The sequence below is a fragment of the Oncorhynchus gorbuscha genome, linkage group LG17 (assembly GCF_021184085.1).
Source record: "Oncorhynchus gorbuscha isolate QuinsamMale2020 ecotype Even-year linkage group LG17, OgorEven_v1.0, whole genome shotgun sequence".
Taxonomy (NCBI): Eukaryota; Metazoa; Chordata; class Actinopteri; order Salmoniformes; family Salmonidae; genus Oncorhynchus; species Oncorhynchus gorbuscha.
Window position 1 is genome coordinate 55,190,523 of NC_060189.1, and position 21,364 is coordinate 55,211,886.

At 43.1% G+C, this 21,364-nt stretch overlaps 1 protein-coding gene across 1 annotated transcript in view; it reads right to left on the minus strand.

Annotated features, from left to right (window-relative positions):
• Positions 1 to 15,481, minus strand: part of LOC124001441 (polypeptide N-acetylgalactosaminyltransferase-like 6) — a 219,649-nt gene extending 204,168 nt beyond the window's left edge. Inside the window, exons 1-4 of the mRNA XM_046308172.1 lie at positions 15,476 to 15,481; positions 14,992 to 15,100; positions 10,265 to 10,403; positions 5,271 to 5,437 (exon numbers count right to left, since the gene is read on the minus strand). Of these exons, the coding sequence (XP_046164128.1) occupies positions 5,271 to 5,437; positions 10,265 to 10,403; positions 14,992 to 15,100; positions 15,476 to 15,481 (421 nt within the window). The remainder of the gene's footprint in view (positions 1 to 5,270; positions 5,438 to 10,264; positions 10,404 to 14,991; positions 15,101 to 15,475) is intronic.
• Positions 15,482 to 21,364: the final 5,883 nt, after the last annotated feature.

Genomic DNA, 21,364 nt, shown 5'->3' on the forward strand with positions numbered 1-21,364 from the left:
ATCACTGATTCCATATACTATTACTCCACTCTGCAATATTTTGGATTTATCAGACAACAAAATTAAGTCAATTGTACTTTGCACCGTTTCCCATACCCTGGTGGGATCTTTTATGATTTGGGTCAGAGCAAGTGATCTACAGAAGTGCATAAATACATTGTGAGTTGGGTTTGCCTTTTTAAAGACATCCGTATTGAAATACCCTAAGAAAAGTATTTCCTTCACCAGGGAATCATTACAGTTTGACAACACAATTTCAAGACCTACATAGAATGCATTCTGATTGGGCGGCCTGTAACACACCCCCAACAAAATCGGCTTGGTTTTGGGAAGGCAGATATCCAGCCTGACAATCTCCAGATCAACGCTTAAATCCGATCTGACGTTTTAAGCAATGTCCGACCTTACAAACGCACATATTCCCCCCCTCCCCCCACCAATTCCAATTCCGATCCTTTCTGTCTCTGTGAAACATAAGACACCCACCTCTGATTTGCGAACCAACAGACATATCTCATCTATCTTCGGTAGTAGGCTTCGGACGTTTAAGTTCGCAAAATGTAAACACGTATCCCCAAAGGCCTCACTGAATTCCTGATCCACTTGTATCTCACCTCCCACTGCACTGCCACCATTGAGCACCCCTCCCCAGGCGCTGCTCCGTTGGCCTCATCACCGTCTCTCGCCTCTGGTGGCCTCTGCACCACTGCAGATCCCCCCCCCTCCTCTGGTGGCCTCTGCACCGCTGCAGATCCCCCCCTCCTCTGGTGCACTCTCCGTCCTAGGTAAGTCCCCTGGTCCCACTCCACCTTCATATTATTTGAATAGTGAAATCATTTATAATGCCCATCCATATAAACTATGTAGCCAACTGATTGGTATACTTATGCAACATAATCCTAGTTTTCCACTGACACTTAATAGATAGGTTATGTTCACAGGTACAGTAGGTGACTAATGCTGCGTTCACAAAAAGTGGGAAGGTGGTATTTACCACATTCAGCTGGGAAAGATCCACTTGAATGCCCCTCCAACTGGTAATTACTAGTGGGAAGCTTGTCTATCATCCCTGAGCTCCAACTTCTCCCACATGCTGACCTCTGATGTCACCTAGTAAGGAAATAACCTCGATAACTGCATTTTTGGCAGGCAAATACAACAACAAAACATTGTTTATAAAAAGCAATCTATTAATCTGGTTTTTGAGCATTATAATTAGTTTACAAGCATGGTAGCTGTACTTTTAGTTTATGGGTGATGCAGCGTGTTGGCCTTTAGCCAATCAGTGTTTCTCAACGACTACAAAGCACGTGACTGCATTCAACTGGTATTTATGACCCAACAACTGGGAATTACAACCGTGCCAGAGGGTTATGAATGTAGCATCAGACAATAAAGGTTGATTTCATTATTTATCATTCGAGCAACAGATGGAGAGTTGTTATCATTATGACTCATAATTATACATTGCCAAATTATTTCTCAGAAGGTTTGGTTTCAAATGTAGCTATTCTGTCAGCAGAGCATATTGTTATTTTAGCTTCAGGTGAAAAATCTGTTCATAGATATTTCCGCTGGAGAATTGTCCTCCACAGGCACAAAGAGGCCACTCTGCCTAGCTGCTGTGTGCAACACACTAGAACGTGCCTCGCTCCTCTGTGTGACACACCAGAACATGATGGGGGTGAACGCAGTCCTGGGATGTGTCGCCAGGATATCTGGCATGCATTACACAGCTGACCAGTTTAGGTACTATTGAAGTGTGGTTGTAAGATGGGGGAATAATTAAACATTATAATATGGCCAGTGACAATAACATTAGCACATCAAACGCAGGCAAGCACACACACACACACACACACACACACACACACACACACACACACACACACACACACACACACACACACACACACACACACACACACACACACACACACACACACACACACACACACACACACACACACACACACACACACACACACACACACACACCTTGGGGGATAGATTCAGCTGTAAGGCTGAGCAACAGCTGTGCCCATCTGGTGTCCCACCGTGAGGACTGTGGTCCCAGAGAGCCTCAACTCACTGAGAATCTGCCAGCTCTAACACTGATCCCGCACACACACACACACACACACAAAACCTTGCCCAACGCTGCCATTCACACACACACACACAGAACCCAAATGACCCATTTCCACACATTCACCTGACTCAGTATGTAAACAGAACAGACAGGCCTACAGCAACCAACAGAGAGTGTTTACATGGATGAACTGTGGACCAAGGACTCAAAATATGAAAGTGCACAGCTTTAACATAAACGCTACAAACGTCATAAGGGAACTCAGCAGTTGAAACGACAACAAAGCTGGCACCCCATCACTGTTTTTGGTAAAAAGCTGGGGGATGGGGCTGGAGAAATGTAACCACTTTCAAATTCATAAACAGAGCTAAATGCCAGGATTGACCATCCATGATATCAAAATGAGTTTTGACCATGTTTTGAGCCTATACTGTGTTTGTTTAAATTTAGGTTGTTTACAAACATTGGAGTGAAACAAGCTGATATTTTGGGTGCTGATGGGACACGACAGTTGAACTAAACTCATCAGCCATTTATGTACAAGACATACTTCTTCAAGAATCAATTCCAAGTCCAAAATGGATGTAGCAACTGCGCATCGCTCCTTTAAACAACCAGTGAATTCCCCAATAGGCTGACTCATCACCTGATGCAAATGAAGAACACACACTCTAAAGTCCATCCACCAAGAGGTTGTTTGTGCTGTTGCTCTTTGCCCGCTAAAACAATATAAAAATACCTCAATTATGTGAATATATGCATGGGCTTCCAGAGGCGGAATACGGAATGTGGAATGATCCGGGCTAAGCCCGGTGGTGTGGTGAGTCTTCTCTGTGTGTGTGTGCGTGTGCGTGTGTGTGTGCGTGTGTGTGTCTCTCTGTCCGTCCGTCCGTCCGTCCGTCCGTCCGTCCGTCCGTCCGTCCGTCTGTCTGTCTCGGAAGGGTGTGTGTCTGTCTCGGAAGGCCAGTGGACTGAGAGTTCCAGTGGATTGTCTCAACACTGCGGGGGAGCATACAGTACACAACGACTGACCCTGTCTGGCCACAGTGGTCTGGCTACTGAATGCATACGTTCTATCTCCCTCCCCCTGAGGCAAACAGCCACACCACGATAGGAAGTGAATCTGTTTCTCTGCACAACATCCACAGAACCACAGGAGAGAAAGAGGGCAACGGCCAACAGGGCAACCAGCTGGCTGGCGAGCAAAACCCAACTCCTCCCAAACCAAACTACCTGACCATAAACGGATCAGAGGTTGACACAAATGAGTATGGCTCACACGAGCTTCACACACAGGGTTCTCCTCAAGGCAAAGACCCCCAGAGGCAACATCCAGGGTTGTAGACACCAAAAACATACACTAACAGAGATTAATCAAAGTGAGATTCTATTAGTTGGTAGGGGTAATGGAACTAGTGCAGTGCCCCATATCCACCAACGCCATACTGTTGGAGCTAGGAACACAAGCATTTCGCTACACCCACAATAGCATCTGCTAAATACAGTATGTGTATGTGACCAATACAATTTCATTTCATTTGATTTAATCAGGGTCCTACCTGATACATAGAGCACCATACTGTAATAGAGGTCGAACGATTAATTAGGGCCGATTTCAAGTTTTCATAACAATCGGAAATCTGTATTTTTGGGCACCGATTTGCCGTTTTTTTTTTTTACACCTTTATTTATCCTTTATTTAACTGGGCAAGTCAGTTAAGAACACATTCTTATTTTCAATGACGGCCTAGGAACAGTGGGTTAACTGCCTCATTCAGGGGCAGAAAGACAGATTTTCACCTTGTCAGCTCGGGGGATCCAATCTTGCAAACCTTCTAGTCCAACGCAATAACGACCTGCCTCTCTCTCGTTGCACTCCACAAGGAGACTGTTACGCAAATGCAGTAAGCCAAGGTAAGTTGCTAGCTAGCATTAAACTTATCTTATTAAAAACAATAAATCATAATCACTAGTTGATGATATTACTAGATATTATCTAGCGTGTCCTGTGTTGCATATAATCTGACTGAGCATACAAGCATACAAGTATCTAAGTATCTGACTGAGCGGTGGTAGGCAGAAGTAGGCACGTAAACATTCATTCAAACAGCACTTTCGTGCGTTTTGCCTGCAGCTCTTCGTTGTGTGTCAAGCATTGCGTTGTTTATGACTTCAAACCTATCAACTCCCGAGATGAGGCTGGTGTGACCGAAGTGAAATGGCTGGCTAATTAGCGCGCGCTAATAACGTTTCAAACTTTACTCACTCTGAGCCTTGGGGTGGTTGTTTCCCCTGCTCTGCATGGGTAACGCTGCTTCAATGTGGTGTCTGTTGTCGTTGTGTGGCTGGTTCGAGCCCAGCGAGGAGAGGGACGGAGGCTATACTGTTACACTGGCAATACTAAAGTGCCTATAAGAACATCCAATAGTCAAAGGTTAATGAAATACAAATGGTATAGAGGGAAATAGTCCTATAATAACTACAACTTAAAACTTCTTACCTGGGAATATTGAAAACTCATGTTAAAAGGAACCACCAGCTTTCATATGTTCTCATGTTCTGAGCAAGGAACTGAAACATTAGCTTTCTTACATAGCACATATTGCACTTTTACGTTCTTCTCCAACACTTTGTTTTTGCATTATTTAAACCAAATTGAACATGTTTCATACTTGAAGCTAAATTGATTTTATTGATGTATTATATTAAGTTAAAATAAGTGTTAATTCAGTATTGTTGTAATTGGCATTATTACAAATACATTTTTTTAAATCGGCCGATTAATCGGTATTAGGTCCTCCAATAATCTCTATCGGTATCGGCGTTGAAAAATCATAAATCGGTCGACCTCTATACTGTAATAACTGTAGTTTAACCAGGGTCCTACCAGCACCATACTGTAATAACTGTAGTTTAACCAGGGTCCTACCAGCACCATACTGTAATAACTGTAGTTTAACCAGGGTCCTACCAGCACCATACTGTAATAACTGTAGTTTAACCAGGGTCCTACCAGCACCATACTGTAATAACTGTAGTATAACCAGGGTCCTACCAGCACCATACTGTAATAACTGTAGTTTAACCAGGGTCCTACCACAGTCACTGAGCAGGGTGTGGTGTAAGAACCCTGACCACCAACACAGACAGCAGCGTAACAGTTAACCAGGTGTCCTACCTCTGTCACTGTAGTCGTCCACCAGTATGATCTCAGCGATGAGGTGGTCTGGGGTGCGGTAGGAGATGCTGTGGATGGTCCTCAGCAGGGACGACCAGCCCTCATTGTGGAAGGGGATGATGATGCTGGTGTTGGGAAGGTTCTCCAGGTACAGCTTCGTCTTGCAGCTGAGGAAAGAGAATACACAAAATACCAGGGACTGTATTAGCCTCCATGTTTTTTAATACATCAGACCAGACCTTTCTTGACCTGTCCTGACAAAGACCCCAGTGGGATCGAAATTCAATACATCAGAGACATCGTGCGCATTTCATCTCCACATGCAGCTTATGCATTTGATGTAGAGCTAGCTACATGTGTTGGTATTTGGTATGTTTGAATATAGTGACTCTGTGATAGGCTAAATGTCACAATCTAAAACTGATATCTTTAATCACGTCTTCCTACATCTGGAAAGTCAACCTGCTCCCTGCTGTGTGTCACACTGCCAAGCCAGCCAGCCTTCCAGCCAGCTAGCCAGCTGTCCATCCAGCTAGCCAGCCAGCCAGCCAGCCAGCCAGCCAGCCAGCCAGCCAGCCAGCCAGCCAGCCAGCCAGCCTCAAACACATAGCCTGCTTTACCTCCTACCTCTGTGCTGTGTCGTAAAGTAAATCAGCGTTTAAAAGAGCCACTCCAGCTTCAGCCGGCCTAATAAACAATTCAGGAAATCTGCATGTTAATAGCCGCCTCGACAAAGCTGAAATTGGCAAATGAAGCAGCAGTTTTACGGTTCACACGAGTCTCCGGCTAATTTACCCCGGTGACAACCTTGACAAGCTGTTCTAATTTATCACCGGTCTTTGCAGAATTATGACTCGGTACTTGGTTAGAAGCCCTGGTTTTTATTATTGTTTTATTTAGGGAGGGAGGGAGGGAGGGAGGGAGGGAGGGAGGGAGGGAGGGAGGGAGGGAGGGAGGGAGGGAGGGAGGGAGGGAGGGAGGGAGGGAGGGAGGGGGAGGGAGGAGGGGGAGGAGGAGCCCACCAAACTGCTACAGCTCCCTACATCTGTGCTGGGCTGGGAAAGCAAATTCATTCCTGCTGGAGTTGAGCCAATCTCTGAAACACAAGGTTGGTCTCTCCAGCTGCCCTGTCAGATAATTCTACATTATGAAATACCATTCAGGAAGGAGAAGAGCATTGATTTGCATAGTAATAGGCAGATAGAGCCACATACCATTATGGAAAATACCGTTGTCACCCCCCCCCCCTCCAGCACCGTATAGTGAGGAAACAAGAAATATGGGGCTGGATTGGGGCTTTATAGACCTCTCTTAAATGCATATAGGCTTAAATTAAACTTCCATTTTCCCTTCCTTGCTGTATGGAATGAGTGTGTGAGGAAGAGAGAAAGAATGAGAGAGTAAATAAATGAATGACTGAATAGAGACTCCGTTCAGTTCAGGTAAGAATGAAGCAAGACTGTCAGCTTCCGTTGAACTTGATAAGGTGACATTGAACATTACCCAGACTTAATGCTATCAACTGCTGATGTGATTCTTTTTCATCTCAACTAGGCCTTTGCACCGCCGTGGTTGTCGCACACACAGACCCGATGAGAATGACATTCATGTTACATTCTGTATGGGTAAACGCCTTCAGTCTGTTCCTTACGTGTTGATTTCCCAGCATGATAGGATTCCCCACTGTGTCTTATACTGTCTGCCATGCTGTTACAGCCATTTAATAACAGGTCAGTGCTCTCCAGATTAGATCTGAACATACTGTAACACCTGCCTGGGTCAATGCATAGGTGTTAATGTTGGATGAAATGTTGTGCTGCGTCTGTAAGGGATCTCGTCCTCCTCTTCTGAGGAGAAGTGAGAAGGATCGGAGAACCAAAGCGCAGCGTGGTAAGTGTCCATAATGTTTATTTTAAAACATAAACGAAGCACTATGAAATACAAAACAATAAGCGAAACAGTCCTGTGTGGCGACAAACACTGACACGGAAGACAAACACCCACAACCCAAAACTGAAACCCAGGCTACCTAAGTATGATTCTCAATCAGGGACAACAATAGACAGCTGCCTCTGATTGAGAACCATACTAGGCCGAACTCAAAAACCAGCATAGAAAAACAAACATAGACTGCCCACCCAACTCACGCCCTGACCATACTAAAACAAAGATAAAATAACAGAACCAAGGTCAGACCGTGACAGCATCATTTGGTGTAAAATGCACAATGCAGTATCACATCTGCTTTAAAGACATGCCAGGTTTTTTTCTGAAGCATTGCTCTGTTCAAGTGTAGGCTATGTACACTAACTACCGAACGTTCAACTTCTCCATCATATCGTATGACTTGTGGAACTGATTATAGATTGTCCAATGCTTCAGTAATTGAGAAAAAACTGTAATTAACTCAGCAGTGAAAACATTTTTAAAATAACCAAATATAAAACAGTAACTGAAAACAAGTAGGGTTGGATCCAGGTATAACTATTTTGTGTAAAGTGTTCTACATTAATTCCAAAAGGGTTCTACCTGGAACCAAAAAGGGTTATTCAAAGGGTTCTCCAGTGGGGACAGCCCTAGGAACCATTTTAGTGGCATAGTGTACAGTATGTGCAGACTGAGAAATACAGCATTGCCAAAATTACTTAGCATTCACAGACATCGCAATCCCTTAAATGTTTTTAACCTGTGAGGTTTATTTTGCGTACCGCTTTGTGTCAACAACATTAGCTAGGATAGCGGCAGCACTGGCCTCATTTCCATCTCTTAAATTCGTTGAAATCAGGGGTGTATCTGAGTTATAGCCGTCATTACATTAGGCAGGGAAGCAGAACAGGCAGGCAGAACAGACAGGCAGGCAAAACAGACAGACAGGCAGAGCAGGAAGACAGGCAGGGCCCCAGCTTACTGTGAGGAGGGAGATGGAGATCATTCAGCCACTGTCTACAAAATAATGTTACAGATCACATACTGAGAAGATTGCTGCAGGGCTTTATGAGACTGTAAATAAACAGAGATGCCCTCTCACCATAGATATTCTCTGTTGTTCTCTCTCTCTCTCTCTCTCTCTCTCTCTCTCTCTCTCTCTCTCTCTCTCTCTCTCTCTCTCTCTCTCTCTCTCTCTCTCTCTCTCTCTCTCTCTCTCTCTCTCTCTATCTAACTCTCTCTCCTCCCCTTCCCCTCTCTCACAATAACTATCTATCCCTCTCCCTCCTCACTCTCCATATCTTTCTCTCTCTATAACTATCTATCTCCCCCTCTTTTTCTCTCTCTCTCTCTCTCTCTCTCTCTCTCTCTCTCTCTCTCTCTCTCTCTCTCTCTTTCTTCCTTTCTTCCTCCCCCCTCTCTCTCTCGCACACTAATAAACACACTCTCTCATTCTCTCCCTCTCTGTCTCTCTCTCACACTCCGCACAAGGCACGTCACCTGCTGAAGAAAATTGCCATGGTTTTTTGTGATGATGGAACTGAACTAAAGAGCATTGCCCTGGAGGACTGATTTAGCTTCATAGAAACCTGACTTCCTGTCAACACATGTTCTGATCCCACACACACGGAGTGCGGTGTGGAAAACATGTTTACCAGTAATTGAGCACACACCCTTTTCACACATGTAAATTGACTTACGTGCGCACCTTGTACGTCCTGTGCATCATGTCGAATATACTTGCACCCACACACCCACACACACCCACACACACACTCTAAATACACACATGCATAGACAGTCACACAGTCAGTAGAGATTAGACACGGGACAATATCCAGAGGGAGAAAACACTATATTTCAATCCTAAGCTTAACTAGCTTTCAAATGAGAAAATGTCCCCATATCCCTCTCCGCAGTATGCACAGCACAGTGTGGCATCTAATTTCCCTACCTCGCTAACATGGAATCACTTGGAGTCCAAACGGCACCCTATGCCCTATAAAGTGCATTATGTTTTACCAGGGCCCATAGGGTAAAAAGTAGTTGACTATATAGGGAGTAGGGTGCCATTGGGATGCAGTCACTCTCTAGCCCCCCACAGCGGAGGGAATAGTTCTCATTATCCACAGAGCTGTAACACTACTGCAACACCCCTCCTGACTTATAAAGCCCTTGAATTGAATTGAATTGACAGACAGACAGACGGACGGACGGACGGACGGACGGACGGACGGACGGACGGACGGACGGACGGACGGACGGACGGACGGACGGACGGACGGACGGACGGACGGACGGACGGACGGACGACAGACAGACAGACAGACAGACAGACAGACAGACAGACAGACACAGACAGACAGAGAGAGAGAGAGAGAGAGAGAGAGAAAATCCATGTTGTTTCTATGAGGGCCTGATGGTGTGCAGAAGGCCAGTGGTTTCTCTCTCTCACTTTCTTACAATGCCTTCTAGTGCTCCCTGAGAGCCATTATGGACCATTCCATCAAATACCTCATTGCAAAAAATAAGCAATATCTGACATCACTGCGAAAAGCAGCCAATACGGCCATCCTAACGTACATACGCAGCACTGTTCAACTAAACACCTTTGATTGGTACCAGAGTAGCAGAGTAACCACCCACAACAAACCCCTAATCGATGTAAGCTGCCATTTTCCATGTAATGATATTAGCCATGTTTGCCTACTAATGAGTGGCAGTAAAGTGCCAGTGCCGACCGTGTGCATTGTATACAGGTTACATTCACATTTATTTGATGTGAGAATCAATAGAGGTGAACGTGTTGGTTCACGCTCCTCTCCTCCAAGCCATTGAACAGACACAGATACTAAGACCTGGGAGATTAGAGAAGACAACATCGTTGGAGATTGCGAGGTGTGACCCCATTTTGTGTTTGAAGTGAAATGTTAACACGCACACCGCCTTGTTCTCTCGTTAGTAGTGCAGCAATTGACCCCCAATTAACACACGTTATTACCTCTGCTCTGCACATTTATTGTGTCAACATTCGGATCAGAGAAAGACCCATCTGTCTCTCTACTTACTTTGGATGTCTGATGTCTGGTAGAGAGCGGTCCAGGGCGATGTTGTTACTAACGTAGATATTGAAGCCGTTCTCCTTGTAAGCCGAGTCGTCACACTCATCCTCAGCCAGAGGGTAGGGCTTGCCGTGCTCCCCTTTCCCTAAAAGACAGAAAATACTGTTAAATCTCAAGGTGCTTTGTTTTTTTGTGTGTGTGTGTGTGTGTGTGTGTGTGTGTGTGTGTGTGTGTGTGTGTGTGTGTGTGTGTGTGTGTGTGTGTGTGTGTGTGTGTGTGTGTGTGTGTGTGTGCGTGCGTGCGTGCGTGCGTGCGTGCGTGCGTGTGTGTGTGTGTGTGTGCGCCTGTCAGAGGGTCATAATGGTCCACTTTAACCCATTTGTCAATGGGTCTTTTTCGGTAGATACCCTGTGGAGTAATTGCAGTGTTCCTCTTCTCTCCCATTTCTATGATCAGAAAAGACTGTAAATGCACAGATTTTGTTCAGGGCTTGGCAGTTAGCCACTTTGGCGTAACGACGACTCCTAAATCCTCAAAAGATATCAAACCAGGAAGGGAAACATTTTTCCTGCCCTGCGATGACTAATACAATTATATACACGTCTGTGATTTATCAGATCAGGAGCGTGAGTATGTATGTGTGTGTGTGTGCTTGTGTGTGTGTGTGTGTGTGTGTCTATTTAGAGATGCAAAACACTGTTTTCGGTATTGTAATCAACGTTGGCCCCAAACCAACAACAGGAACCGGGACTTCTTAAATTGAATAAGCAGCCCTCTACACACTCTGCTTAACATGCTGATAGAGAAGAGGAGATTGAAATCTCCTTGGATACTGCCGTTTAGGCACAAGTTAAATACAAACAATAGGCTAAGAGCTGTGTGTTCATTTGAACTGCTACGGTGTGGGTATTTCATTAGGGGGGCTTGGTAAAGCATGCAATGCTAAAAACAGTAGCCTACATGAGTGTGGATCAATAGCTGTACTGAAACTCTGCTATACAGCACCATTCAATGATTCTAAAAGCTCATGGATGATTATAAGTTATAGACCTAAAACATTATGCCTGCAGGCTTGAAGTAAAGTGTTACTGTCTTTCTTCAATCAAATGGTGCTGGTTAGTGATTACCAAGGTGATGCAATGGTTTGCTGTGTGCACTGAAACCAATTAAGAATAAAACGCTATGTTTTATTGCATGTGATATACTATGGCAGTAATTATGGTGACATACTATAGTATCTATCCGTACAGGCTGTACTCGAGCTCGAGTCCATCCATTTGTTCTGCGACCCCCCCCCTACTGTTTCATCTTGAGTCCTGGACTGAGATGTGAAACCTCAGAAAGCATCTGCGTCGGTGACAGAATCATCGGTTCACACTCTGCAATGTGCATTACTGCCTTGAGCTTGACTAAATGCCCACCATGAATCAAGCCCCGGGGGCCCCGGGGGCCCCGACGCTGAAGGGAAGGAGTTACATATCACTTACGCTGCCAATCACACTTGACTGACAGCTTTCTCTTTCATCTAATTAAACTGTTTACCTCGTTTATGCCTCCAAGGGGCCAGAAGTAGAGGATCCTATCGGCATACTTTATTCTAATGCTGCAGTGAAGTCACAAGTGGGTATAGAAGCATCTAATTCCGGAATCCTGCTAATGTGCATTGTTCTTTTTGGACGAGGGACACGTATGAGAGAAATGTACAGCTTCTAATATAAAGAGAAAGCTTACAATATAGAGAGAAATCTCCTAGGGGGGGGGGAACTGTTTTAGCGCATATTATTGTATGGTATGTTAAGGTTATCCCTGAAAACACTCCTGGCGTGGCAAACATGCGGTTAATGTACACTGACAGCTGGCTTTGTTCGATGTACGGAGAGGATGCAGAAAGGAAAACAATGACATTCTTAACGAGAGGCTTTCCTTTTGATGTGTGAGCGAGACCGAGGGAAACATGGACAGTTTCCAGGACGAGTACAAAAGAGGTAAATAGAAAAATCTTTGTTTTTGTAAAATATTAAATGGATTTGGAAGCGGGAGGTGGGAAATATTTTGAGGGCTCCGTCTGCCAAGTGAAGGCTTGTGTTTCAAGTAGGTATCGTATGCCACAATCTTAAGAGTCGGCTGGAAATAGGATGAAACGAAACCCACGTCCCTGTCCTCTCATAAACACAATTCATTTTACGTCCAAAACCAACGCTAATGAATGAATCACTTGCTAAATTTTACATCGTTCATAATTTCTCTCGTCAGCGTGAATTATACATTGACATAAGCAGTGATCCCTCTCTCTCAATAATGCGGTGAGTTCAATAACTCGACTGTGAGTATTGTTGGTCGCTGGAAGCTCATTTTCCTCGGTACATAATTACTGAAACACTACACCCACAACTCAGGGCAGCCAAGCTCACAGGAAGGAGGCGAAAAACCAAGCAAATGAAATATTCCAATCCAGCACACCCACACATTAATGTTCAATAGTAAGGGTTTTCCATTCCATCGCTTCACTTGGAAGTGGCTTGATTTTCGAAACAATGGCGGCTCAAAAAACTGAAGTAAAACATGGACAAAGTGCACTCACCCAATTTCCCTGCTGACAGAACATGTAACTGGATGCTTTTAAAAGGCATCATGGGATAGACAATATATAGAGAAAATCACTTAATTGGTTTAACACATGAATCATTCCTACATGCTGTTCAATGGGGTTAGATTTTCCACAGCTTCCTGGTTGGGGGATGGTGGTGATTATGAGTCTATTATTCACAAAGAGTCTCAGACTAGGATCATTTTATCCTTTTAGATCATAATTAATAAGAGGTCATGGACAAGGGGGACCTGATCCTAGATCAGCACTCCTACTCGGAGACACTATTTGAACGCAGGCCCTGTTCTGTAATCACTCATCTATTCACAACAGAGATGGGCAAGAGGCTGACGTCTACTTGATTGAGAGATGCTCAACATTTAATTAGCAGGCCCATCACAGTACAATGATGTTGATTACCAGCACTGCAGCTTTATAAGTGGTTAATACACATGCCTACAATTCATTATACAGAGCATTTGTATATGAACTGCTTTAGATTCGTAAGTGGTTCATGCATATAGTAGACTACACTTTTCCCATCCGACATACGTGGGAAAAACAGGGGGAAATGTATTACTCACCCCTGGGTTTCATGCACTGATGAGCTATAATCAGCTTGATTCATCCAAAATGAATAGAAAGCTTTTTATCATGGTCGCCGCAAACGTACAATCAAGGCTCAACAGATGGTGTGGTACATATGTGGTGGAGGTCTGGTGGGACAATGACCATGCATCATGATCTGACCAGACGGGAGGGCAGAGAGGGCAACGTTCAGGATTTAAGGCAGCCATATTGTAGGGTTACGTGATGTGACAGGTCTGCCACCCTAATGGCACCCTATTCCCTACATAGTGCACTACTTTCAAAGAGGCCCATAGGGGAATGTGGGGAATAGGGTGCCATTTAGACAGAAGCCCTGTTTGACGTCTCTGTTTTAGTCTGGTAGCAAGTCAACTTAGTCTAATCTGGCTAATGACTTTATTTAATACTCTGAAGTCTGCATGCATTAGAATTTACAGCCGAGTTCCGCAATTCCAGGAGCTGTAAAAGTGTTCTATTCTCCATTGTTGCCTGGTCATTAATACTGCCTCTGACATGTTTATCTACAGTTGACATGAACCCCTGACCGAAATAATATATTTCCTGTCTGGCATTGATGATTTATCCAGCTTGGCTTCAAATGTTTCCCAGCTCTGGGGTACGTTCCAAAAACCCACCTTATTCCCTATATTGTAGACTATCCAGAACTGGTCAAAAGTAGTGCACTATGTAGGAACTAAGGTTCCGTTTGGGATGCAGACTCTGGCCCTACCAGGATGGGACTATTGAAATCTATCTGCTAAAATATTAAAGCTTTAACTGGCAATGGCACAGTGATTTAACCTTAAGGGGGCTTAGACTGAGAATACTTAAGTTACAAATAGAGCTCTTTTTGACTGATGCTGTAACTGCACAGCGGCAGCAAGGAGACACAGATACTGTGTTTGGATTAGGAGAGGAACATTGGGTCTCTGCCTCTCTGCTCTTTACTTGACATTTATGTAATGAATGGAAATAGAAATAGCTGGGTTACTGTATGTGTGGACACAATCATTTCTGGCCCGAACACCCCTCCCCCAGATTCGTCTTGTCTGAATAGTGGATACTATTGGCTTGTCTACCAGTGACCTTTTCTAATTCCTGTAAATCTGAATTGAGATCCTGGTACATGTTCTCACTTAGCTAAGGGTTAGTCTTGCCTCTACTTGGTGGAAACAGACAATAATGGGTTATTTTTTTCTCAAATGTCTCAAATGGAAATGCATTTGTCCAGCATCTGGGCTCCCGTTGCTCAAGAAGTAGAGCTAAAGCGAACATAATCAAATAGACCAATATGACTTATCAAGTTACTGTCCAGTACCTACAGTACCTTAATAATACACTTACTGCCTTGGAAAACAATCTCCCCTTTACCTTCATGGAAACCATCACAGTAAATCATGATAAAGATAGACTTGGTTGAGGTTCTTTATGTGGACATTTGTTACGTGATGTCTCAGCTTGCTCGCTGTGTGCAGAGTGAAAACCCTTTAGCTACAGGAGGTGTAGTGATTGTCTGTGGTTTCCTGGGAGTTCTCTGTGAATTCTCTGTGAGACGTACCGACACGCAGTTCGTCTCTCCTGATGCTCTCGTTATCATGCCAGTCTCTCCTCCTCAAGCCGTCCGTCCAGGTGTAAATGTGTCCTTCGCTCAGCCCCAGCGAGAAGCCCTGAGAAAGAGGAGAGGAGGAAGAGGGTGGGGGACAATTCCATCATTCCATCATCGCCCACTCTGAGAGATTAAACGCTGTAATTCAGTGTGAGCCTCAGCCAAACAGTAATATCAAATCAAATCAAATGTATTTATATAGCCCTTCATACATCAGCTGATATCTCAAAGTGCTGTACAGAAAACCAGCCTAAAACCCCAAACAGCAAGCAATGCAGGTGTTGAAGCACGTTGGCTAGGAAAAACTGCCTAGAAAGGCCAAAACCTAGGAAGAAACCTAGAGGAACCAGGCTATGAGGGGTGGAACCAGGCTATGAAGGGAAAGGTAAAACACTTACATTTTGATAGAGCGTTCAGCCCTGATAATTTAACTGACCATCATTTCTATTCATTCTCCCTTCACTCCATCAACAGTCGAACATGTGCTGATTCTAATATTTTTAAATGTTTTCTTCTATATGAATGACATTTGAATTCAACTGTCAAAAATAATGTATGCATGAAGGAGCCTGAAGTGACTTCAAATTGCTCTCTAAAGTGCTTCCCAGTGCAACAAAAAAAGCTAGTAATAATTGAGATACCCTAAGCTTTGTTCTGCTTTCTGTTTGCTTTCTGTGAATTTTGAAGGTTGCCTTGGAGGTTCAGAGAAATAATTGCCTTTAACCTGAACTTTAGCAGGGAGCTTGCTGCAAACACAAATACAGTCAATGTTTTTTGCTGTACATTCATCTAATGTCATTGAACACTGGTTACTTTAATAATTTTTACATACTGTTTTACAAACTTTATATGAATATACTGTATCCTAGTCAAGGCTCATCCTATATAACTACTGCTGTACAGTCATGGCCAAAAGTTTTGAGAATTACACAAATATTAATTTTCACAAAGTTTGCTGCCTCAGTTCGTATGATGGCAATTTGCATCTACTCCAGAAGAGTGATCAGATGAATTGCAATTAATTGCAGTCTCTCTTTGCCATGCAAATTATCTGAATCCCAAAAAACATTTACACTGCATTTCAGCCTTGCCACAAAAGGTCCAGCTGGCATCATGTCAGTGATTCTCTCGTTAACACAGGTGTGAGTGTTGACGAGGACACGGCTCTGTCATGCTGATTGAGTTTGAATAACAGACTGGAAGCTTCAAAAGGAGGGTGGTGCTTTGGAATCATTGTTCTTCCTCTGTCAACCATGGTTACCTGCAAAGAAACACGTGCCGTCATCATTGCTTTGCACAAAAAGGGCTTCACAGGCAAGGATATTGCTGCCAGTAAGATTGCACCTAAATTATCCATTTATCGGATCATCAAGAACTTCAAGGAGAGCGGTTCAATTGTTGTGAAGAAGACTTCAGGATGCCCAAGAAAGTCCAGCAAGCGCCAGGACTGTCTCCTAAAGTTGATTCAGCTGTGGGCACCACCAGTACAGAGCTTGCTCAGGAATGGCAGCAGGCAAGTGTGAGTGCATCTGCCAGCACAGTGAGGCAAAGACTTTTGGAGGATGGCCTGTGTCAAGAAGGGCAGAAAAGAAGCCACTTCTCTCCAGGAAAAACATCAGGGACAGACTGATATTCTGCGGTAAAGATTTTCTCTGATGAATCCCCTTTCCGATTGCTTGGACAGGAAAATCTTGCCAGAGAAGACAAGGTGCGCTACCATCAGTCCTGTCACGCCACCTGTGCATCCGGAGACCATTCTGTGTGGGGTTGCTTCTCAGCCAAGGGAGTGAGTTCACTCACAATTTTGCCTATGGACACAACCATGAATAAAGAATGGAATCAACACATCCTCCGAGAGCAATTTCTCCCAATGATCCAGGAACAGTTTGGTGATGAACAATGCCTTTTCCAGCAGGATGGAACACCTTGCCACAAGGCAAAAGTAATAACTAAGTGGCTCAGGGAACAAAACATCAATATTTTGGGTCCATGGCCAGGAAACTCCCAGACCTTAATCCCATTGAGAACTTGTGGTCAATCCTCCAAACCCACAAATTCTGACAAACTCCAAGCATTGATTATGCAAGAATGGGCTGCCATCAGTCAGGATGTGGCCCAGAAGTTAATTGACAGCATGCCCGGGTGGTTTGCAGAGGTCTTGAAAAAGAAGAGTCAACACTGCAAAAATTGACTCTTTGCATCAACTTCACGTAATTGTCAATAAAAGCCTTTGACACTTAACAAATGCTTGAATTATACTTCACTATTCCATAGTAACATCTGACAAAAATGTCTGAGACACTGAAGCAGCACACTTTGTGGAAATTAATATTTGTGTCATTCTCAAAACTTTTGGCCACGACTGTACACACCTGTTCTATTCATATACTGTCCTTACTGTCTCTACACACCATTCACATACATACAGTACCAGTCAAACGTTTGGACACTCCTATTCATTCAAGTGATTTTCTTTCTTTTTACTACTTTCTACATTGTAGAATAATAGTGAAGACATCAAAACTATGAAATAACACACATGGATTCATGTAGTAACCAAAAAACAAATCAAAATATATTTTATATTTGAGATTCTTCAAAGTAGCCATCCTTTTCCTTGATGACAGCTTTACACACTATTGGCATTCTCTCAACCAGCTTCATGAGGTCGTCACCTGGAATGCATTTCAATTAATAGGTGTGCCTTGTTAAAAGTTACTTTTTTGAATTTCTTTCCTTCTTAATGCGTTTGAGCCAATCAGTTGTGCTGTGACAAGGTAGGGTTGGTACACAGAAGATTTGGTAAAAGACCAAGCAAAGAGAAACAACAGTCCATCATTACTTTAAGACATGAAGGTCAGTCAATATGGAACATTTCAAGAACTTTGTGCAGCCACAAAAACCATCTCAGCTATATGATGAAACTGGCTCTCATGAGGACCGCCACAGGAAAGGAAGAAGCTGAGTTACCTCTGCTGCAGAGGATACATTCATTAGAGTCACCAGCCTCAGAAATTGCAGCCCAAAAGAACTGCTTCACAGAGTTCAAGTAATAGATACATCTATCTCAACATCAACTGTTCAGAGGAGATTATGTGAATCAGGCCTTCATGGTTGAATTGCTGCAAAGAAACCACTACTGAAGGACACCAATAACAAAAGGAGACTTCGTAGGCCAAGAAAAACGAGCAATAGACATTAGACCGGTGGAAATTTGTCCTTTGGTCTGATGAGCAAATTTGAGATTTTTGGTTGTGTGTTTTGAGACGCAGAGTAGATGAATGGATGATCTCCTGCATGTGTGGTTTCCACCCCACCGTGAAGCATGGAGGAGGTGGGGTGATGGTGTGGGGGTGGGTTGCTGGTGACACTGTAAGTGATTTATTTAGAATTCAAGGCACACTTAACCAGCATGGCTACCACAGCATTCTGCAGCGATACGCCATCCCATCTGGTTTGCTGGGATTATCATTTGTTTTTCAACAGGACAATGACCCAACACACCTCTATTTGACCAAGAAGGACAGTGATGGAATGCTGCATCAGATGACCTGGCTTTCCACAATCACCCGACCTCAACCAAATTGAGATGGTTTGGGATGAGTTGGACCGCAGAGTGAAGGAAAAGCAGCCAACAAGTGCTCAGCATATGTGGGAACAAGAAAAAGCATTCCAGGTGAAGCTGTTTGAGAGAATGCCAAGTGTGCAAAGCTGTCATCAAGGCAAAAGGTGGCTACTTTGAAGAATCTAAAATCTAAATATATTTAATAAACACTTTTTCTGGTTAGTAAATGATTCCATGTGTGTTATTTCATAGTTTGATGTCTTCACTATTATTCTACAATGTAGAAAATAGTAAAAATAAAGAAATAATTATTTACATTCCTGACTCTAACATTACTCAATCTGATATGTCTTAATTTCTTGTTCTTTTATTTTACTTTTGGATTATGTGAGCATTGTTATTGTATTGCTAGATATTGCTGCATTGATGGAGCTAGAAACATACGCATTTTTGCTGCAATGGTGATAACATCTGCAAAACTGTGTACATGACCAATAAACTTTAATTTTATTTGAAGTCATAACCGGAGGGGGAAGAACAAGCTTTTATGAAATTCTACTTTTAAAAGCACCGTGGCGCAGATAGGGCTTCGTAATCTCTCCTTCTCTTCTCTCTCTCTCTCTCTCTCACACACACACACAGATACACACACACACACTCCTGATCTGATAAATCTCAAAGGTGTGTATGATCATATTAGTCATCGCAGGGCAGGAAAAAAATGTTTCCCTTCCTGGTTTGATGTCTTTTGAGGATTTAGGAGTCGTCGTTACGCCAAAGTGGCTAACTGCCAAGCCCTGAAAAAATCTGTACATTTACAGTCTTTTCTGATCATAGAAATGGGAGAGAAGAGGAACACTGCAATTACTCCACAGGGTATCTGCCGAAAAAGACCCATTGACAAATGGGTTAAAGGGAACATTATGTGTCCTGTCTGTTTCCAAAAGCTGCTGAAAAGTGGCCCTTCCGAGGCCCTGCATCATTTTATTTCTCAAGAGATGCTGAAGTATCATGGCATGTAGGTGGAAATGTGGTGATTGTGGTTCAAATGGACCCCTCACTAAATAGACCCCTCACAAATGGACCCCTATAGTACTTTGCCTTAGAAGAGCTAACTTTTCAGCAGCTTTTGGAAACAGACAGGACACCAGAGTCATAACGATCCACTTCAACACTTCCCATTTGTCAATGGGTCTTTTATGTTCGATTCCCTGAGGAGTAATTGAGGTGTTTCTCTTCTCTCCCCTAGTAGCAGTGGGATAATGCCCTATGGGTAGCTGCATGGCTATTACGAGCAATTTGAGCTACAGGGCTACAACTAGACCTTGGTTATGTTCAGTAGGGCACGCAGTACTAAAATCTCTTCAGATAGTACTTCCCAGTTTCACGGCATTTCAAAACATTTCCCTCAACTGAACAAGACAATAGAGGCATTCTGTAATGCTATTATCTCATCTCAGAGATCCTGATAGCACATGCATATGTTAGCTCTGAGAACAAACACACTCCTGAATGGTAAATCAACAGACGTTCCTCATGAGAGTCGTATTGGAGTGGTTTACTGTTGGCTGAAGACAATATGGCTGTGTTTACACAGGCAGCCCATTTGTGATATTTTTTCCACTAATTGGCCTTTTGACCAATCAAATCAGCTCTGAGAAAGATTGGATGTGAAAAGATCATAATTGGGTTGCGTGTGTAAATGCAGCCCATGAAGCACACATCAAAATAAAGGATTTGGAGATAGAGGAGCAATAGTAATTTAAAGAGACACACCACAATGAATATGTGCTTTTGAATAACTTTAAAAAGCCATGTAGATATATGAAGAGAGCAATCATGATCATATAGGAGAATTAAAATCTTGAATGAGGTGGTATTTTAGAGCTAATCAGCCTCTGCTGGACATAATCCAGTTACTTTACAGTTGGACATAATCTAAAGTTATTTTACAGCTGGACATAATCTTTTTACAACTGGTTAATACAGTTATTTTACAGTTGGACATAATCAGTTACTTTACAGCTGGACATAATCTAGTTATTTTACAGCTGGAAATAATCCAATGTACTTTACAACTGACATAATCCAGTTACTTTAAAGACAAAACAGTTATTTTACAGTTGGACATAAGTTCCATTCTTTACAGCTGGGACAATCCAGTTACTTTACAGCTGGACATAATCAGTTACTTTCTTGGACATAATCCAGTGTTGACTTTACAGCTGGACTAATCTAGTTTCTTTACAGCTGGACATATTTCAAACTTTTCTTTCCTTTTTTTAGTAATGTTGCCATGACAACTGTTCAATAAATGGAGGATACTTTTTACAGCTGGACATAACCCAGTTACTTTACAGCTGGAAGGAATACTTTACAGCTGGACATAATCCAGTTACTTTACACTGGACATAATCCAGTAATTTTACAGCTGGAATAATATATTCTAACTGGACATAATCAGTGAGGCTACAACTGGGCTGAATCAGTTACAGTCACAGCTGTGACCCAGTTACTTTACAGCTGACATAATCCAGTTACTTTACAGTTGGGCATAAGCAGACACAGCTGGACACAGCTCAAAATAATTTACAGCTGGACATAACCAAATCTTTAAGCTGGACATAATCCAGTTAATTTACAGTTGGACATTATTCCAGTTACTTTACAGCTGGATTTAATTGTTACTTTACAACTGGACATAATCCAGCCTTTAAAGTCTAAATATTCCAGTTTTACAGACAGACATAAACTCAGTTC